At 33.2% G+C, this 22913-nt stretch overlaps 1 protein-coding gene across 2 annotated transcripts in view; it reads left to right on the top strand.

The window, feature by feature from the left end:
• Positions 1 to 518: 518 nt before the first annotated feature.
• LOC127716548 (deoxycytidylate deaminase-like) overlaps positions 519 to 22913 on the top strand; it is a 29816-nt gene continuing 7421 nt past the window's right edge. The window contains exons 1-2 of one of the 2 annotated variants that reach the window (XM_052222774.1): positions 519 to 602; positions 12947 to 12995. In XM_052222774.1, coding sequence (XP_052078734.1) covers positions 12968 to 12995 — 28 coding nt within the window. In that variant the 5' untranslated portion in view covers positions 519 to 602; positions 12947 to 12967. Of the gene's footprint in view, positions 603 to 8055; positions 8231 to 12946; positions 12996 to 22913 lie in introns of those variants that run through there. The other variant, XM_052222773.1, reaches the window with a different exon arrangement.

Genomic DNA, 22913 nt, shown 5'->3' with positions numbered 1-22913 from the left:
CGACAAAGAGTGAATTTACTTTGCCTGTGATATGCAGAATTCGCTGCTTCAAAAAAACATTTCGTTTTATTAATAGTACCATTCACTACGGATCAACAATGTAAGGGTTTTTATCCCTAACCTGTCTTCCCATGCTGATCAAAATTGTTTTGTCTTCAGTTACCACACACTGTGGTGGTCTTTTATATATATATATGCAGTATATATACTGGGTAGAGCAACTTTTTCTTGTAAAATGACATCCTTTTTGTATTAAAAACTATTGATAATATATGTAACGGCGGAAAATTATCTTATAATCAATATTAAACATGTTTTGCATATATTTTACCAAATGCATCAAATACATTTAAATGATGCGGAAACTTTGTATTATTGATATATACCTAGATTATAATTAGATATTACATTATATTGAAGTTTTGTTATTATGTAAGCGTTGCTAAATATATATTTATTAGATACAAAATGTAGATAAAAAATGTATAAAAACTAACTATATTGTGTATTTACTTTATTGAATCACAAGGGTTGAATACATTCAGGTTGCCTTGATTGACCATAACGTGAAGGTGATTTACTTATTGCAGAAATCTGAGGAGGTAAGAAAATGAATTAGAAAATCATGTCTTAAAAATGTCTTATTTTATCATTTGATGATTTTCAGCTTAAAAAATACTAGTAGTTACATAGTTTGATAGAAACCTAAAACCCCTCAACGTAGTGAGAGTAATCCGAAATAACCACAATATTAACTATTATCTTACCTACTATACACTTCTAGGAATATGGTTGGTTAAAAGCGACCGCGTGGAGACCCTATATATTTCATATGGGGTTAGTAGGCGTGGTTTATTTTAATACACGGTTAGTAGTGATGTTACGTCCCTTTATAGAAACAAAACGGCGTTGATGAAAAATCTGAAACGTTTCATCCGAACAACAGATGAGGGTGTGGATTGGGGTTTACAGAATAGAGAATAAGGGGCAAAAAATGTTTGGAGGGGAGGGGAAATATATTCACTTAAGTCATGTGAACATAAAAAAGAAGGTACGATAAGCCTAGGACTTTCGGTTATAAAACGTTACTGTACTTTGAGAACAATATTTGTACTCGAAACACTGAATCCAGGATTTTGATTGCATGGTTGAATTCTGAGTCTGAGTAAGGAAACCGTATTCGAACGTTTTATGACCGTTAGCCCAAGTGTTTGACCCCTCGAAAATCAATAAGTTTTATATATTTACAAAATATCATCAATCAGATTTTCATTCGAAATTAGTCTGTTTGATAGCAGCATTCATAGTTTTGAATATATTTGCACTAGGGTTTAAAACTGTAAAGTTCAAAACTTAAAAACTGTCATAAAAGACAAATTTTGAAGTGTTATCATTAATATACGCGAGGGTTTTACAAACAAAAGGTTTTGTGACAAAATATATTTCAGAAAGATGTTGATGTCTGCAGTAAATCATTTTTGGGTAAGGTCTTGACTTATATTTATTTTGGACAAATATAGCTAAAATGTCAGTGTGTGGTCAAATATGCCAATTTCGACATATTTATGAAATCATACTGACTTCACTATTGACTTTTTGGCACTAAAGTCTTCAAAGTATATAAGCCTGTTTTTTGTCCCCAACAAAAAAGCCTAGTTTTAAAAGGCTGGAATAATTTTAGTTGGTTTGCATTGTCAGGGGCCAAATAATGTCCCTTATCATATAATCTCCCTTGGTTACCAATAGCAAAAGATGCCGGGGAGATTTTTAACTTAACGGAGACATTAACAGGTATTTCCTTCAACATTTAACGTGGTATTCACAAACGTTTCCGTAAACGTTGTGATAATGGGTGCTCTGTTAAAGGGTCTATTAGTAGGCAAATTAGGCGTAATTGATGTGTCGGATGTTTTCATTGGTTTAGAGATGGACATCTTAGTAGAGTGATAGATTGGTTATTCACATTTTTATCACAAAATGTAAACAGGGGAAAATATGCCTTTTCCGTAATTGATTTGTTCATTTGTCAATTCAATTCTCAACCTATCAGTTTGTTGATTGAGCTAAATGATCACATGAGTGAAAAATGATCGTGAAAGAATAAATAACGGTGGTCAAGCGATCGGATCTTGTAAGATCTGGTATCCGACCCTGAGTGTAATTAAATACTATTCAATTACAAAATCTGTGAAAAAAATCCGTTGAATTAGCAAAAGGCGGCGAAAATCAGAAAAAAAAAATATGTCTGTCAAAATAAGTATTATTCCTCAATAGTACTGTGCACTAAGGAAAACAATGCAGTGCGTTTTAAGAAAATACGAAAGGAGACACATTATTATAATAAAAAAACATATTTTGACATTCCAATAAATCATGATATTTATGAACTAAATCTTTGGTATGTCAGAAAGTACAGTAAAATGGATTTTGTTTTTATCTTGAACAACTTCAGATTTTTTTTTTAAAGTAGGATTTTGTTATTCTTTAATCAAAGTTGAGCGTGAATGATCATTCGACGCATTATTTTAACGTGAAAGCAATGCAGATTCATCGGGAAAGCCGACAAGCAACGAACAGCAGGGAATTTTTTATTATCTCCTCTGCTATATTGAGCGCGGAGATAATGAAAAACAAATTATAATATGTTATAGTTTTCCTATAAAAAAGCAAACAATAAAATTTGTTAAAAAAGTACACATCAATTTTCTGCATATGAACGTAACTAAACCAGAAAAGTTCAATAAAACAATATCACCAAAACAGAATGACAAATAAGCCAAGATGGTTACTTATTGATTTAAATCTTTCTAGCAAGTTACACAATGGACCTTATTCGAACGTCAAGATTACATTCGAATAAATCATGAAGACCGCACATAAATGGCCAACAGTGCAATAGTTGAGACCACATACTCTAAATCTATCTAATAATATATTTTTTTTAATTGGCAAAATTTTAAAACAAGTAATTGTTTTTGTCTCGCCTCTACGATGTCGTGGAAATGAGACTTAGGCATAGTGTTCTCGGTGTCGGCAGCGACGTCAATTTAAGGGGAACCACTAAAGTTAAGTCAATGATGTTTGGTATGCATTTTGTTTTGTCAATGGCACATTTCATTTCCATGAAGATTATTTGGCCCTGTCTCCTCAATCATGCTCTATCGATTATGAAACTTTTGCTTAGTTTAAATGTTAAAGTTTGTGATTTGGTCAGTGTAATGGGAACCACTAACGGTAGGTTAATAAAATTTTGTAATGCATTTGTATTAGCATTGGCACATCTCATATCCATGGAGATCACTTGATCCTGCAGATTCAGCCATCGTTCCTTGACTCTGGAAACTTTCGCATGGTTTACATATTATTAAAGTATTCCCATTTAAATTTCTACATTTTCATTATACTACAAAATTACATAAATCTGAGATATATATTTGTGTCAACAGTTTATTATGAAGATATCTTGCTTTCATATTTATCCCTGGAATAACATTTTAAATCGATGGCTGGGGGGGGGGGGGGGGGGGGGGGGGGCGTTTAGTCCTGTCAATTTATACAGAAAAGGCTTAAGAATTACATGCGTCCGAAGCGCTTTTCATGAACTTCCTTCACCAGGAACGCCCAAAGCCGAATATTTGAAGCCAAGGATGTACAATAACCGAAACAGTTGAAGAGCTATATGACCGAAAAGGACATTAAAAACAAACTCATATACAGTCAACTGCAACAAAGTGTTTTTGTGTCCAAGGTGTCATCTTAGTTGATATCCTAAAAGTCTATCAATTTAATAGTGGTGGAAATAGATGAGTGTGGGTTGAACACATCTTTTTTTTAATAAAACATCAATGATAACTGGTAATTCAAATATCTATGTCAATGATGAAGCAATATATTTTATTACAATATTACTCTATTTGAAATATCACAAACATGATTGTATAAGGAAACTGACAAAATCTCGTGACCAGAAATTAGTATTTTAAGGCAAAATCTAAGATTTTATCATAAATTCGACGAAAATAGGAAACCGGAAAATTTGTCAAATGTAACTCTATTTTAAACTAAACAAACACGAATGTTTCGGAAACTGGCAAATTTCATAACAAGAAATTACTATTTTGGGTCAAAAACTAAGATTTTTTATCATGAAATCTCCAAATACAGGAAACTGGAAAAATTTGTCAAATTTCAAAATATTTACTGAATGAAACGAAATGTTCAACATCTCTCATAACAAACAATATTGATGATATCATATATATCTTAGTCAAAAGCTTCCTTTAAAAAATGTTTCCAAAACTTGAAAAGTGAATAAATTGTACGACATTTTCATCACAATTTCAAAATAGTGATGGAACGGAAACCTTTATGGAGGCGAATTTTGTATTTATGCTGTTCTGTTAAACAACTGTTCCATGTTAGGGCATGGTTGAGCACTCACAAACAGGTTTAACCCTGCAACATTTTTAACGTGACTGTCTCAAGTCAAGAGCCTGCAGTACAGTTGTTTCCTGTCTGTCATATTTGTTTTTCGTAAATTGTTTTGTAATAAGTAAGCCTGTTAGTTTTCTCGTTTGAACTGTTTTACATTTTTACGGTTGCCTATAATGGCTTACAACCACTTCATTATAATCTGGTAAATAGTTGTCTCAATGGATATCATACATCATTTTTATATCATCACGATACTTGATTTTTTATATTTTGACAACATATTTGTTTTGGTTTTTTTTGACGGACGTATTTTTAAACAGACAATCGACAAATGGTTAGAAGAATTTGACAAAGGCAATTTCACTGCTGTTTTATTTCTAGATTTAAAAAAAACATTTGATACTGTTAACCATAACATCTTATTATCGAAACTTAATTTATATAAATGTGATGATCACTCTGTTAAGTGGTTTTCGTCCTACCTTTCAAATAGATTGCAAAAGGTTAAAATTGGAACAACTGAATCAGGATACAATAATATAACATTCAGGGTCCCACAAGGTTCCATATTAGGACCTTTATTATTCGTAATCTACATTGTATATAAATGATCTCCCGTTTACATTAAAACACACAGAGTCTGAATTATATGCTGATGACACAACTGTGCATATATCGTCCACATCTATTTCAAACTTAAACGTCCCCAAGGGTGACTGGGTAATAGAAATATGGTCACCATTGGTCTTCCTCCGACCGGCGGTAAAACCCTCGCTAAAGTGGGGCGTCCGTTTGGCTGTGCGGGATGTACAAGTTCGCAGTCACGTCCGGTCAGAATGGGGACGTTAAATCCGATGCCTCGTGTAAAGAGAGTGCCACGTTCTTTGCGCGTTAAGAACCCTTGCAACAACTCTTTGAGGGGTCCGTAGGTGGCCTGTTGCAAGGCTAAATTTCTGTCCTTATCCAATATACCCTCATTTTCCCGTGGCAGTCCAAATTTTTCCCGACCTTCATCCTGGACGGCCTCTATTACAGGACCTACCTATTGTATTTATTGTTAACTTGTTCTCGTCCTGAACATGCATGACATATTTGCCACTGGACGTTAAGCAACCAACAATCAATCAATCAATCAAACTTTAACTCTTGTTTGAATAAAGACTTTGAAAACGTTATTGAATGGTGTGCTGAAAACAATATGATAATAAATAACAAGAAGTCCAAATGTATGCTTATGGGATTTGAGAGAAAACGTGAGAAATGTAATGATGTATTGTGTGTATTATCGCAAAATCAGACTTCATTTGACAATGTGGAAGTAGAAAAACTTCTTGGTATCCATATTGATAAAAATCTATCATGGTCAATTCACATAGATAAAGTATGTGAGATTTTTTCAAGCAGACTATACCTGCTAAATAGATTAAAACGATACTTGCCTCGCAAAGGTATTATCCTTTTTTACAACAGTTATATATCACCAATAATTGATTATTGTTGCACCATATGGGGTTTTGCCGCAACCTGCAACATTGAGCGGATTCATAAGCTGCAAAAGCGCACAGCAAGATTAATTTTGAATAAACCTTTTGATTAATCATCAATATCAATGTTTAAAGAACTTAATTGGATGACCATTTTTACACGGATAAAATATTTTCAAGCCATTTTAATGTTTAAATGTATGAATGGACTAGCGCCAGATTATCTTACTAGTAAATTTACTGCGTGTAGTGATCTATATAGTAATTCTCTTCGGTCAACAACATCTGGACATCTTCATTTACCAAGGCCAAAGTCTGAATACTTCAAAAAGACTTTTCAATATTCTGGTCTAATTATTTGGAATAGTTTGCCAATTGATATAAAGGATTCAAGTCATATAGAAAGCTTTAAGGTGAAATGTGCTAATCTTTTTTTCACAAAACAAAATGAGTAGACAAACTTTTTTTTTTTTTTTCTTAGGACATTCTTGCCATGCTAGTTCTACATTCTGTTTTCTTGCTTGTGTATATAGATTTGTAATTGTGTACATCTCTATTGATTATTGTGTTATATGCATTGATTGTTATATGTATTAAATGTTCACTTTGATGTGTGAAGGCCTCGTGTGAGATTAACAATTGTATGTTAAATGAGTTACCTTCGTTAAATAAAGAATTTATTATTATTATTATTACTATTATTGTTATATAATCCTGCGGGAACTAATACTGCTCCTCTATTTGTCGATTTGTGTCTTTATTCATATGATAAAGCCTTCATACAGAAGCTTCTCAGGAAGAATGAACAGAAGCTAACCTTATCCTTTAACTTCACGTTCCGCTATAGAGATGATGTCCTCTCACTAGTATTGAACCAAGAATTCCATGTTGCAAAGTTGAAGTCATCCGGTCGAAAGTATCTGTTGTCAAAGATGAAAACGGACATGTTCCAGTTGTTGTAACCACAATCCAATCCGTCCTCTTTTCTCGATTGTAATATCACCAAATGAGACTGGTCACTGGACTTGTACGTATTTGCATGAGCAACACGACGAGTGCCAGAAGTGGAGCAGGAACTACTTACTCTTCCAAAGCACCTGAGTTTATTCCCGGTTTTTCAGGGATTAGTTCTGCTCGATCTGTAGTTTTCTATATATAGCTTTTGTTGTGCTTGTGTTTCATCGTTTTCAGGGTTTGTTTTGCCATGACGTTGTCAGAATTTCTTCGACTTATGAGTTTTGAATGTCCCCTTTATATATTCCGCTTCTGGTTTAACACATTCTTTAAATCTCAAGAATCTTTTCCATTGAAATACGTATATAAAACAGATACTTTGTGGAAGTCTTGGTGAATACATCACAATGAAGTATTGCTGGTTATGTTTGCTTTATGTCAGACGATATATTGTTAAAGACTCATTCATGGCTAACTGAAGTCGGATAGATAATAGTACTTTGACTTACACAACTCCAAAAATGACTATCTTCCTGCTTTTTTGTCACCGGCACCCACAATCCTAAACAGTTAACATAACTGGCCAAAAAGGAACAAACGGATAATTTCTCACTGTAGCATTGAGAGGAGGTGCTGTCGTTTCAGGTTGCACACATTATACTAGGAGAGTCATTGGTCTTCCTTTTTTTCAAATTAAAGATATTGGGGTTGGTTTTTTGTTTTAACTTCGTCATGTTACGGCCTAATTGTCATCGATATTGATGCGTTAATAGGCACCCGTATATTGGTAGTGAACATTTACTACCCAGTAATAGCTATTTATGTTTTTATGGGTCTAAGTATTGATAGTCGCTGTTTCTAGACTCAAGGCGATTTTAAAAGCTTGATATATTGTACCTTTTAGACACTTTTATATTGAAAACAATATGTCATCATACTGTCACTTGACATTTCTTGAGGTTGTTATTGCAATGACAATCACACACCCCTCTTTTCCCAAAGTTCTCCTTTTATTCATATATATTTTTGACGTAAGTACTCCTTATTTTTCCATTCATATAATTTTTACTGCCTTCAACTAAAGTTTAAAGGTAAATTTTTATTTATTGCTTCTACATAATTTCCTTTACGACCCTCAATTTTATTCATTGCTTCTTTAAAGAAACTAATTGAAACAGTGTTAGAGTTAACATGATATCAAAAAGTTTACCGCAATTTTTATGATATGTTCAAACAGATTCAGTATGTGTTTGTAAGATTGTTTCAAGATGACTTTTATCCAATGAAATTCTAAGGCCACATCATGTTGACTTCTATGTACTATATAGTATGAGATTGTGTGTAATATATCACGGAAGGTAAGAATTGAAACCTTTCTTACAAAAAACAAAATGAATGTGTTAAGGAAGGCTGTGTATTAATTTCCGGCTTTTGAATAATAGAAAATGATATAGTTTGCATATTTTGTTGTTTCACTTTCAGTTTTGGCGGAAATAAATCAGCACGTAGTTTTGATAAAACAGATGATATTTTGATTTACACATGTTTTGACATGTTCATATACATGCACCCTACCTCGTTCATTCTAAACATTTGGTCTCAAGAGTACCTGATAAAAGATATTCTATAGCTGGAAACGCTAATGGCATGTTTCCTTGCTTTTAAAAAAAAACCAGGGCAAACGTGTTTACACATTTTTCTCGAGTAAAGATGAAGTGAAGGAATGAATTGGTTGCACAGATATTCAAAAACACAATATATCGTCTTATATTTTCACTTTTCCTAATTCTTTTGTTTAGATGTATAATTAAGTTTTTACTTCTGCTAAATGAAGAGATACTATTATTTTTTTTTTGTCATATTTGTTCTTCTACTTGAAAAGAATACACAAGTTTCTGTTTCCTGTAATTCCCTCTTGCGTACCTCTGATGAAGTTAATACCCGTACATGGAAAAAAAACCCAGAAGGGATCAAATTCAGATAACTCAATTTAAACATCAAAGGTAATTGTTTTTTGTCACGACACATTATAGTTTGGAATTATTGTTTAAAAATTAGGCAGTTCAATGTTTGAAGCCCCTTCAGACAAAACAAATTAATAGTTGTAAAATAAGAGTAAAAAAAGAAAAGCAGGCTGCTGATATGGATACAATTTGTCATAAATAGTAAGAGGTGGACTGGTATTGGTAATAAGAACACAAGGAAAATAGTAAATGAAGTTCATTTTAAGCATTGTTTTTTTTTGCAGTAGTCAATTCATAAAACCACTTCGTGTTACTTCGGCATATGTTTGCAGTTTTGTAATATGTGTGATTGCACTATGACTCCAGAGATTACCGGTAGTCAACGCAATCTGGGGTCAACTAAGTTTAAGATAGTTCAAATCTTAGGATTTGTATAACAGTAATCTGCTAAGATTTGTTACAAATATAGCTAATTCAGCATGCCGAATATTAAGATATTGATAAACGGTTGTTTTAATGTGATGTAAACATATTATCAGGATAACAATCAGCAATATTATATCAAATGTGTGCTATTAAACTTGCATTATCAATATTTCATACTTACGCAGTGGCACGTTAAATAACCTTTTCATAAGAAAAGTAATATACACTTTAAAATAGATGATGCATACTACCTTTTAATCGTTTACATCAAATCAACCTACCTACTGTAGGACATGTCAATGTAGATATTGTATACAAAAATATTCTGCAAATCATATGGCTACATAAGATATATAAGGTTATTTAACAGTAAAGCTCATTTTTATGACCTTGTGTGTGGTTGTATTATTTTTGAAGATATTCTAATCATTTATTACACAACAAGCTTTGTCTGGTTATATTTATTATACAGCTAACTCTTTGTATACACCAAGCTTTGTACGATTTTATTATTTATACAGCAATTTTAATTATACAGCAAGCTTTGTACGATTTTATTATTTATACAGCAATTTTAATTATACAGCAAGCTTTGTACGATTTTATTATTTATACAGCAATTTTAATTATACAGCAAGCTTTGTACGATTTTATTATTTATACAGCAATTTTAATTATACAGCAAGCTTTGTACGATTTTATTATTTATACAGCAATTTTAATTATACAGCAAGCTTTGTACGGTTATATTATTTATACAGCTAGGTTATATTATATATACAGCTAATTATTTATCATACTCCATCCAAGCTTTGTACGGTTATATTAGTTACAAAGCTTTTTCTGTATTATACACCAGGCATTGTGCGGTTACATTATTTATGCAGCTATTTTTTAATTGTACAGTTATATTATTTATACAGCTAATTGTTTATTATACACAAAGCTTTGTGCGGTTATATTATTTATACGGGTAATTATTTCTTAAACATCAAGCTTTGAACGGTTATATTATTTATACAGCCATTTATTTATTATACACCAAGCATTGTGGAAATATATTATTTACACAGCCAATTATGTATTTTACACCGAACATTATACAGTTATATTATTCATACAGCCAATTATTTATTATACACCATATTTTTTTTTGTACAGTTATATTATTTATACAGACAGACAGACAAACAGACAGAATAGTTTATTATAGTTTCACATACCAAATACAGCAAATTATTCATTATAGACCAAGGTTGTATGGATATATTATTCATACAGCCACTTATATATTATACACCAAACTTTTTACGGTTTTATTATTAATAAAGCTAATTATTTAAAGATTTCCACCATTAAACCCTAGGTTTAAACCAAACAACAAATGTCACACAGTGACACAATCAAAGTAAGTTTATTTTAGTAAAGTTTTAAGCATTAATTTGAAATTGAAAAACCCTGGCTTCACGGGAATTTCTCTAGCTTTGTTTTGTTTTATATAGTTTTTCTCTTCATACTTCATTGAAACCTCAAAAGTGCTAACATTATCGTGGACTCATGGCGATTGAGTGCTTGTAATATTTTAAAGATATTTGTGTATAAAGACAGTATTGTGACCTCTTGATATACTTTGGTTCTTTCAACAGTTGGTTTGCTGAAGACGTTTACCCACATATAAAAAAAGCAAAATATCAAAAATAACAAACTCCAAGGGAAATTCAAAACGGAAAGTCCTTTATTAAATGGCAAAATCAAAAGCTCAAACACATCAAACGAATGAAAAACAACTGTCATATTCCTGACTTGGTACAGGCGTTTCCTAAAGTAAAAAATGGTGGATTAAACCTGGTTTTAAAGAAGACATTTCTGTTGAATAAACTGAATGTGATTAATTCTCTGTGAAATACCGGTTATTTCAAGCATTACTGTCAAGTTTTGTCATAATCAGTTCAACAGTTTGAGAGAAATTTAATATAACGTAAGACGACATTAACAGCGATTTGAGCAAAATTTAATCGAAAAATTGAAATCACGCCGCATCATGATAGAATATAGTGTGAACCAATTAATTCACCAATAAATGATCAAATATTCATCGCATCTGCATACAAACAGTTGAATATGATACACAAGATGACTCTTAGATGATGAAAACCACTAATGTACCTCTTTCTCTTTATTATAATGTCCCTTTTGGTCCATTTATACCTCTCATTCCCTCAGAAGGTTTATTTATTCGGCTAATAAATCAACATTTAGGGGTAACTTGCACATATGTATGCAAAAGTTGTGATAATAATTGAGTAATTGAAGTGTTCAAGCTAAATTAACTAACAATATAAAAGTTGCATGACTCCATGGAGGTCTCAATAAGTCCTTACGTAAAACTTAAATTTACGCTGCGTTCCAGAGAGGGACATAAAATGGTTCCCTTTCAGTAGATAATTTGTTGTTACTGCTTGTATAGCCCAATATAGGAAATAAGGAGAAAAAGTCAGTAAAAAGCTCCCTAAAATACTGAATATGGCTTGCTCTTCCTACTCATATTCATGGTAGAGCCCTATTTCAAGGAAATTTCCCTTAAAATGTGTTTTTGAGCATCAGTCCACTCAGAATATTTCAATTTTGTTATATTTGAGTGAAATAGGATGACATTTTAAAAAAATGAGAGAGCATACAAGGTCAAAGGTGCATATGCAGCTTCCCATTTAGGAGTAATACCACCATTGATTTTCCCCTATTAGTCTTTGTTAAATTGGCACTTTTCAAGCAATTGTGCAGAATTTATCTTTGTTTCAAATAAAGAAATATTTGGCATGAGTAAGGTTTTATCCAGTCCAGTACTACAGTGAAAATTTCACAAAACATTTCATTGCATATAAGATAATAACCATCACCCGAAGTAAACCAATCAAATTTTCACCCCTTTTTTTACTCTTAACAAGCTTTAGTAACCATGTCACCTGAAGTTTCCAAAATATTTTATAAAAAAAGAATAGTGCTTTTAAACACTCAAGATATATCATGTATATGTTTATGACTCAAAAAAAAATTTCTGCAATGAAATGCAGGGTTAATTTCCTACAACTGTCAAAATCAAGGGAATTTTTTTTTTCGACCCTTTTTCGTATGAAACCGGTTGTTATTGCACCTTTATAGCTAGCTAAATCTCTCACTTGTATGACAGTCGCACAGAATTCCATTATATTGACAACCATGTGTGAGCAAAACAAACTGACATAATAGGTAAAAATGTCAAAATACAAACTTGACCATAGCACAATATCACAATGGCGGGATGTATAAGTACCGAGCCAATTTGTCATATTCAATTGATTTTTCTTAGTATAAAATTAATACATGAGAAATTTGTAGACCACATTTCTTATTTTCGGTTTATTTCTCTTCATCTTTAATTTGAACATTACTGATTTCCAAAATTTGTTTTCGAAAAACGAAAAACCAACCTCTTGAAATGCGCATATGATGCACCACATTGAATACGGTATATATATTGTTAGTGTGTGTAACAATTTGTGAGTCATTTCTGCTGGTATAAAGATATTATAGATATTATAATACATTTCATAATATACGATTTAAATCAAGTATGCATTTGTCTAGGGTATCACATTAAAATGTAAAAGCATTATAATGCATTTGAAATGTTCTCTTTGCTTATAGGACAAAGTATAGATTTGAAGAATGGAAACACAAACAAATCAAGCAAAAGGTAAGTTTATATGTCATAGTTTGCAATCTTGATCTCTTTTTTGTTGAATAGAAATATAAAAGTAAACGTTTGAATGGTTTTACATTAGTAATTTTTGGGGCCCTTTATAGCTTACTGTTCGGTGTGAGCCAAGGCTCCGTGTTGAAGACCGTACTGTGACCTATAATGGTTTACTTTTATAAATTTTGACTTGGATGGAGAGTTGTCTCATTGGCACTCATACCACATCTTCTTATATCTATAAATTGTTCCTTGGTTTCAGTAGTTATTTTTTAATAAATGTTCTTATGCTATATGACGCTAGAAATCGTCGATTTTGACTTTGATTAGAACATTTAAAAATCAAAACCTAAGAAAACAAAACAAATTGAGCAGTATACATCCAAAATCATTTCTTCTGTTTACGCATTTGCACTGTATAAATAGAGAATATCATATGGCTTTTTCAATATCACACCTGTATCAACCCGAGACACCAATATAATCTCATGAGCTCTGCTTTATTATATATACATGTACCTAAAGTACCATTAATGCAGATTTTTTTTCACGTGACATGACGTAAAACATTAATAAGGGGTTTGATAAAGCCCTTGTAGCCATGACTGCTATCGATAACGTGACGTCATACAAAGTAGGGGTTTGATAAAGCCTTTGCAACCGTGACTGATATTGATATCATCAAGATTGGCTGATACAGCATGATTGCCATCGATTGTATTACACATACAATATACTTGTATTTACTACGAAGTATATAATAAATATGAACATTTTTATGCTCCAACCACTTGCCCAAGTTTAACCCATGTCTGCCATTTTGTAATCCAACAAATGTCCAGATTTTTGTTGTCTTAATATAAAATACAAGGAGACACATGACAGATATAAGCAATTACAGGTCATTGTACGGCCTTCAACATGGAGAAAACCCAATAATGCATAGTCAGCTATTAATAAAGACACTGACATAAAAAAGTAAAATAATTCAAACTTAACGGCCTAATTTATCACAAATCAATTTACGAAAACAAATATTACAGACATGAACCAACAAGAACCACAGATGTTAGGCTCCTGCTATAGGACAGACACATAAAGAATGTAGCGGGGTGAAATTATATAATCATAATGATTCAGTACAGATAGAGTTTGAGTTATTTGTTAGATGCTCTTCTTTTAATGAAAGTGTTATCCTTATTGATATAAAAAAACCATTGCACTTCTCCATTATGCAAAGCTCTAATTCCTTGACCGGGTTTCGGATTTTCAAATATTTTGGCCTCCGAGCACCATTGAAGAAACTGTTCATGTCGAAATACGATCTGGTGCATAAAAAAATTGGTATCGTTAATGTAATTACTACCACTGGATTGATATCCCTGCTAGTCCCCGAGGGTATCACCAGCCCAGTGGCCAGTACCATATACTGGCATGCAAATATGGATATTGTGTTATTAAAATTTGCTGTAGCAGTTACACAATTTTAGAAATCATTTTTAAATTAAGGAATGTATCTCCGTCATGCACAGCTCTGTTTCCTTGTCCGGCTTTGGCTATTCTTTTTGTCCTTTTCGGTTTATAAGCTCTTCGTTTTTTTAATAAGTTTTGGATTTTCAAATATTATGGCCCCGAGCATCACCGAAGGGCGTATCTGGTGCAGGAAAATTGGTACCGTAAATGTTATTCCAACTTATTTCATTATGAATAGAAATATTTTGGTTAGTTTAGATTTGTTAGTGTATAATGATAAATTACTGATCAAGTCCTCGTTTCGATGCAGATGTCTTGCTTTTCGAAGATATACGGAGTCCTTTTTTCATTCCACATGCCAGTTAGTTCGTGTTGTTCCGACAGATGGAAAGTTGTTTCATTGGCAATCAAATAACATCTTCTCTTTTTATAAATGTTCGGAAAAATAGTTTACATAGATATCTAAATGTAATATTGGAACCCTATCGTTATTTGTTTCTGTTAATATTGACTCCTGTCTTATTCTAATTTAATATATTTAATTATCTTAACAACACGACCACACGACGGCAGATGCGAGCATTCATCTAGACTTTAGGACGAGTTAGCGAGATATTTTAAGTCGATTTGTGATCATTTATCTCGGCAAGTCAACATAAGATGTGATTACGTCGACATAACGCAAAATGTTAGTCTACCTGATGAGATAATATTATATTATATTGACTTCACGTCGGCTGAAATGCATATGATTGTCAATTAAACAACTATAGAGTAAAGTCCAAATGAAGCGGGTTTAAGCAACTATAGGTCCACGTACGGCCTTTAACCATAAGCAAAACCCATATCGTATAGTCAACATTATATCGTATAAATCTCTTTTCGTATGTGTATATACATATCGTAATAGTTTTGATAATGATTCTCATTTCTGTTAAATGTTTTGGATGTCCAATGAAATCTCATTACAAGACAACGTTGTATACCAATGAAATTCTTTATGACCCAAGGATGTTCTCGAGGCATTTCCAAATTAATAGTATTCTGTACAGTTTATTTGCGTAAGAAGGAAATGTAACTGACCAATTTTATATCATAAATTAAGGTACTTACCTGACATATGTACTTAAGGATTTCAATCTCGTTGGTATTAGACTCGACCGGAAGTTCAAAACACGCGGGAACCAGATGTTATGCTACATCCGTTCACCATGAACTATCAGTTTTCTTTCTCGGCGGTTTGAAAGATATTCGTGTTATTACGTGCTCGTAATTCTGCCGTTTGAGATGGCAGAGGAAAATAGAAACGGAGATATTTCTCCGGTAGAAGAAGATACTTTGGAGGATTCCTCTCGTGAAGGGCAGAAGCCACGTCGACCTTCATCTTCGTCAGTAGTTATGAAGAAGAGGAAATCGAGGTCCAAGTATACTCAAGTTAGATTATAAATGATACACTAAGTTTGGAAACTTAAACAGTAAGTTAGACAATATGTTCGATTTTATTTAGAGTGAATTAACTACTAGACAGACAAGTACCGCCAATGGTGACAATAATACGTCTGAAAATACACTGTCACAAAGACAGTCCAGTTCAAGTCTGTCACAAAGACAGTCGAGTACTACTACAAGTCAGTCACAAAGACAAACACGTAGATCTAGAGATTCTGATAGTGAATCAGCTGATGATCGTGATGATGTTATGTCTTTGCAACCAGGTCAAAACGAAGTTTTGGGTTCAGTGACAGAGTCTGACAATGAAGGCTTTAATGATGAACAGTTGTCAAGTAAGGCAAAAAAATGTTTGTTTGATATTTTTGGGGAGGATGCCATTGCCAAGAAAACAGAGAAAAAAAATGGCATTACAATGAATGATTCTCAAAAAGAGGTTCTTATGGGTCACTGGCGTGTACGCAAGCCTAATTTAGTATCAGCCTTTGCTGAGGAAACTAAAGAACTTTTTCCTGTTGATGAGGAAACAGATTAATTCCTTCAGGTACCGACTTTAGACGATTTCACTGGAAATTGTTTAGTTAAAAGACATCGCAGTAAAGCCTCTTTTTCTAAAGGAAAAAAATATATTCACAGCCTTAACAAAATGCTTGAGAAAATGGCATACAGAGGGCAGCAGGCAAGTTTCATGGGCATTGTCATTTGCATGTATATGCAACAGAGTCTTGGTAATTTGTTAGAATTATTATCAGATGAGACACAAAACATTGATAAAGCAATTCAACAAGTTAGGGACATTTTTGCGATGTCCACGAAAGAGTTAGATCAAGCTGGTAGAGCAGGTGCTTTTCACCATATTTTGAGACGTCAAATGTGTATGACTGATACATCCATGTTTCTACTTCATGATTCTAGAGACATTTCAGATCTGCCTCTTACTGGAGAAGGTGTTTTTGGTGACAATTTAATTTCTGTTTTAAAAGCTAGAAAAGACAAAGATAAAACTCTTGATGATGTGTTGCCTGATATTTTCTCAAAAGACAGAAAAAGGAAAACACCTTTGACAGATGATTCTAGTAAAGCTAAGAAGGTTAAAATAGAGAAATCAGACCAAAACAAAGACAAGCCATCAGAAAATTTTCGTATACCAAAGCTGTATTCCAACACAGGACCTAGAAAGTTCACCAAAAAGACAGAGGATGGAAAATTCTCCAAACCAGATACAGGTTACAAGAAGACTCCCTTTCCGGCTAGAGTAGGGAAGTTCCATAGAAATGACAAGGTGAGAATAGTGTTGTTTCCGGAGATACCCGTGGGTGGTCTTCTTGTTCATTTTCTTCCAAAATGGGAAGAAATAACAAACGACAAATGGGTTTTGGCTATAATTCAAAATGGTTACAAACTAGAATTTTCACAAAAACCTCTCTTTTTAGGAGTCAAAAAGACATTTGTAAATGTCACAAATTTGGAAGTTTTAAAACAAGAAGTAAAACGTTTATTAGAAAAAGATGCTGTTGAAATTGTGCAAAAAAACGCATGTTCAGACAGGTTTCTACAGCACACTTTTCTTAGCAGAAAAGAAAAACAGGAAGTTGAGACCCGTAATAAATTTATGACCACTGAACAAGAATCTCAAGAAACAACACTTCACAATGGATTCAATGACCAAGGTTTTACATCTAGTCAAGAAAGGAAACTGGGCTTGTTCTCTCGATTTACAAGATGCTTATTTACATGAACCAATCTTCCCAAAACATCGAAAATACCTAAGGTTTGTAATAGACGAAACTGTGTATCAGTTCAAAGTACTATGTTTCGGTCCAACAAGCTCACCTCGGGTATTTACAAAGATAGTCTCAGTGGTGGCAGCACATCTGAGAAAACAAGGGATAAGATTAGCAGTATACCTAGACGACTGGCTAATAGTCGATCAACAAAAATCCGCTCTTTTAAAAAATCCAGATACAACCATCACTGTCCTTACTTCTCTAGGTTTTATAATAAACACAGAAAAGTCAGATTTAATTCCAACGCAAACAATTGCATATATAGGAGGACTATTCAGACTAGATCTAGGACTAGTGTATCCAACTCCAGAGAGAATCAAAAACTTAAAAATAACAATTATTCAGTTAATGAGAGATCAGATATCAGCAAGACATTATTTGAAAGTTCTTGGCTTAATAGCATCATGCATAGAATTGATTCCCAACAGTCGTCTGTTCATGAGACCAATTCAAATGCACTTGTTACAAGTTTGGAGACCCTCCAAAATGAGTCTAGAATATCAAATCCCTTGTACACAAAAGCTTAAAGCTCATCTAGCATGGTGGTTGTGTCAAGCAAATACTATGAAAGGGCGGTCTCTATTTAAAAAAATAACAAGTGTAACAATCACCACAGATGCCTCAATGACAGGTTGGGGGGGGGGGGGGGGGGGGGAACATTTACGGACATAAACAGTACAGGGTCTGTGCTCGACAAATCAATTGGGATTGCTCAATTACATAAACAATCTGGAGTTGGAAGCAGTATTTCTAACAGTCAAACATTTCCTTCCTGTCTTGAAAAACAAACATGTACTAATTCGTTCAGACAATACAACAGTAGTACAGTACATAAACAAACAGGGGGGACAAAATCGATCCAGCTCTCCAGAATCTCTGGAATATGGTTTTGAGAAAGAAGATTGTAATCAAGGCAGCCCACATTGCGGGGGTAAAAAATGTTCTAGCAGATCAACTGAGCAGGATGAAAGTAAAACCAACAGAATGGTCTCTGAACAAGGCAATGATAAACTTTTCTTGGAATGGGGGTCACCAACAATAGATCTTTTTGCCTCAGCACAGAATCACAAGTGTCCAGTGTTTTGTGCTTGGGATCAAGATACAACAGCACTGACACAGGATGTCCTATCTATCCGATGGAACAGGATGTTTGCTTATGCTTACCCTCCTCTATCACTAGTTCCGAAAGTGTTGCAACACATGATAGATTATCAATGCGAGATGATGCTAATAAGACCTTTTGGCCAAAACAATGATGGTATCCACAGTTATTACAGCTGTTCAGAGCACAACCCCTACTATTACCTCAATGGGAAAATCTGCTAGAACTAGGTCAGGGAAGATTAAAAAGAGTTCATCCAAATCCAGAGATATTCAACCTGACTGCATGGCGATTATCGACAAACAATTTGAAGCAAAGGCTTTTCATTAAGCACTAGAAAATTATTGTCCGCGTCATGGAAATCTGGTACACACAAAGACTACAAATGTAAATTTAGACAATTCAGTAGCTGGTGTGATCAACGGAAAATTTATCCATGTGTTGCAACTTTAGAGGAGTGTGCAAACTTTTTAGCATCTTTATTTAATAAGGGGTTCAAATATAGAACAATTGCAGGATACAGATCAATGTTGTCTTCTGAGTTGGCTCCTGTTGATATGACACCAGTTGGACAACATCCTTACATTATCAGACTTTTAAGAGGGGTGTTTAATAGTAGACCCCCGGATCGCAAATTACTGCCAGAGTGGGATTTACCACTTGTTCTGGACATGTTTAAGAAACCTCCTTTTGCTCCTATGAAATTTGCTACCCTTAATCATCTTACGTGGAAAACTGCCTTTTTAATAGCTTTTTGAAGGTGTAGTGACTTACAAGCTTTAAAACTAGGCGAAGGCGCTGTAAATATTCAAGAAAAAGGAGTTACTTTCTTGAGACATGGTTTAGCTAAACAATATAGAGCTAACCATAACAATTCAAAAATTTTCTTACCCGCTTTTCCAGAGAGCAAATTAATAGATCCTTAAAAAACTCTTTACATGTATCTGAAGAAAAGAACAGAAGAACTGTAACAAAAGGAGAAAAAAAATGAATTTAAATTGTTTTTAACAATTAACAAGCCTCACAAACCAGTGACAGCTCAAACTATATCACATTGGATAGTGAAAACTATCAAGATGGCTTACAAGCAGAATAAAAAGCAAATAGACAAAGTAAGAGGTCATTCTACTAGGTCAGTGGGACCATCATGGGCCCTTTTTAAGGGAGTTAGTATGAAAAATGTGTTGGATAGTGCTGATTGGGCAAAATCCACAACTTTTACTAAGTTTTCTTTAAAAGATGTTAATGTGAATTTTTTAAATTTGTAGGATGAAGAATGAGTTTTTCCTCGGCGATTTGCTGAGGGAGTGTGTATATATGTTTTTCATTATGTGGGAATGGTGGTAGATTTTAAATGCACATAGACAACAGTTTGCCTGAGTGTTGGAAAATACAGGTTTTTAACGGTTAATCTGTATGATCAGATGATTTTCAACAATGTTGAAATATATATAAACTTTTTAGAACTACATAGTAAGAGTACGTATTTCCATGTATAATAAGTTGTATATACTATACTTTATAGTTTGTGGTTTATTGGAAGAAGTATTTTAGGAAAACTTTTTGTCAAAACTTCCTACTACAAATTATTACTTTGTAATCAAAAGAAAACTCTAAGTACATATGTCAGGTAAGTGACTTATTTTTGATATAAATTTCCAAAAATTTGAACTCAAATTCAAATTTTATGAATAAATTATACTTACCTGACATATGTACTACCCACTCTTCCTCCGCAGGAAGTTTTTAAGTTTTCTTAACGGGGTCTTTCAAACCACCGTGAGAAAACTTATAGTTCATGGTGAACCGGATGTAGCATAACATCTGGTTCCCGCGCGTGTTTAACTTCCGGTCGAGTCTAATACCAACGAGTTTGAAATCCTTAAGTACATATGTCAGGTAAGTATAATTTATTCATAAAATTTGAATTTGAGTTCAAATTTTTGAATTTTATCTATTGTTTCAACTTCAACTTTGTATTTGATTTGGCATTCCAACTGTTTTGATTCGAGCGCCAATGACGAGTCTTGTGTAGACGAAACGTGCGTCTGCCGTAATACATTATAGGCTTGGTATCTTTCATGATTTTTTTTTTAACTAAATATGGCTTGCTTTATATTCATTTTTCTTTGTTTTTGTGCATAAGCAAAAACAACTAATTAGAATTATAGGTCTCGTGAAATTAATTTTGTACCAATAAAATCCGTGCTAAAAAATCAAAAATACTTGTATTTAGACAATGAAGGACGAGGTTTGGTACGTTACATTACAGTTATAGCTCGAGCTTAATGGTCCTATATTGACTGAAGGTAATGGTTAACAAAATAACAAAACTGATTTCTTGTTCAAAATGCAAAATTCGGTGTTAAATGAAATTAATTTAATCAAACACTTATCATTCATTTTGAGGTTGGGATGCCGCTTGCCTTATAATGGATGATTGGGGGTACATGTTAAACATTTAGTCGAATTTGATCAATTGAGTGAATGTCTTAGCTAAATGTATTGTAAAAAGAAACCCCTATACATAATGATATCGTTTCTATTTAAATCTATGCTTACCTTATGTACAGTTTATATGACGAAACAACTAATAATACAATATTATCACGCAAACGAAGTTTAAGCTGTACAATTTCAATACCAAAAATATCGAGCACCATGTATCTACCTCTCTTACCGTTCCCTTTGAGTAAATTAAGTCTAAAAATACAATCCCCGTGGTGGGAGAGTTATACTGATATGTGTTGCACGTAAAGAGAAATCTTGTAAAATCTTAAGGTGTCGGCAGATGATGTATTACAATTTACATTAATGAAAAAATTTATGTCCTAACCACAGATACATCTTTTCAATAGGCAATCTTAAATTTTCACCGTCCATTCATCAGTCCCATTCGACCCTTCATTTAAAATCAATCGCCGTAGGTATAGTGTCCGTCTTTGATCGTGGTTTTTTTTCAGTAAATCAGTGCACTTTTTTCGAGTGATATTACATGCATTCAGACCGATTTATTGCTATTTCGCAAGTATAATAGTTTTATTTATGACTGTTCATCTTATTCTGAATACTATGCATACTTTGAGCACAAACTGCGCACAATTTCCTTGATTTTCACTTAAATTTCAGCGTTTTACTTTACTTAGTGTTTTGTTTTTCGAGAGCAACATTTAAAACGTCAAGGTTTTTAACAAACGGTCCTGGTTTTTCAAAGAAAATGTGAATAAGAAAGAAGGCAATATCTGCATTTAAAACTGATTTTTTTTCTAGTTTATAACTGTAGTTTAGTGAAGAACAATTTATATTCCCAATAAGTCACAAAAACATATTACAATATTGATCAAATTTAACCATTTTCGATATAATGCTCATTTTCTGTAATGAAAACATTTTATAATGACCTAGCAATATAACGATATATAAGAAATCACTGGATCCTTTTTAAAACAGTCTTTTGAACCGAGTACAGGGGACTCGTAATCTTTTCCTTTTCATTTCATGCTACTTCTGTTTTTACAGTCAATACTATCTTATGATTTATATATATTACTGTTGCGAACCCATGAGTTTTGAAATATGGGAAAGAAATCTGAAATAGCAGTAAAAAATTAGAAAATTCAATATATACACAAATATTCTACTAAAAACATTAAGGTTATCAATATTTTTCTTCACGAGATGCGAATGTCGACAATAAATGTCTCTTCAGTGATGCTCGGGGCAAAAATATTTGAAAAAATAGCTAAAAGAGCCGGGAATGGCTGTGTACTTGTACATCCCGCACAGCCAAACGGACGCCCCACTTTGGTGAGGGTTTTACTGCCGGTCGAAAGAGGACATGATTGACCATATTTTTAATCCCCAATCCCTCCTTGGAGATAAACAATTTTAGCAAAGCTTTGTTATAAATCAAGCCGTACTGACTACTGAGCTGATGATTGCTATCCAATGTATTTAACAAACATTGAAATTAATAATCTATAAGCTTTAATACGATCCTTTGAATTCGAAACAATTTAACGGTTTTCCAAATGTGTTTACAAAAATCTGCTTGTGGTTATATTTTGAAACAAAAAATATTTAGGTATGTCTGTTCAAAGGATATTT

The sequence above is a fragment of the Mytilus californianus genome, unplaced genomic scaffold, assembly GCF_021869535.1.
Source record: "Mytilus californianus isolate M0D057914Y unplaced genomic scaffold, xbMytCali1.0.p SCAF_9, whole genome shotgun sequence".
Classification (NCBI taxonomy): Eukaryota; Metazoa; Mollusca; class Bivalvia; order Mytilida; family Mytilidae; genus Mytilus; species Mytilus californianus.
Note: the sequence above shows the minus strand (reverse complement) of the source record. Positions and strands in the feature narration are given on the sequence as shown.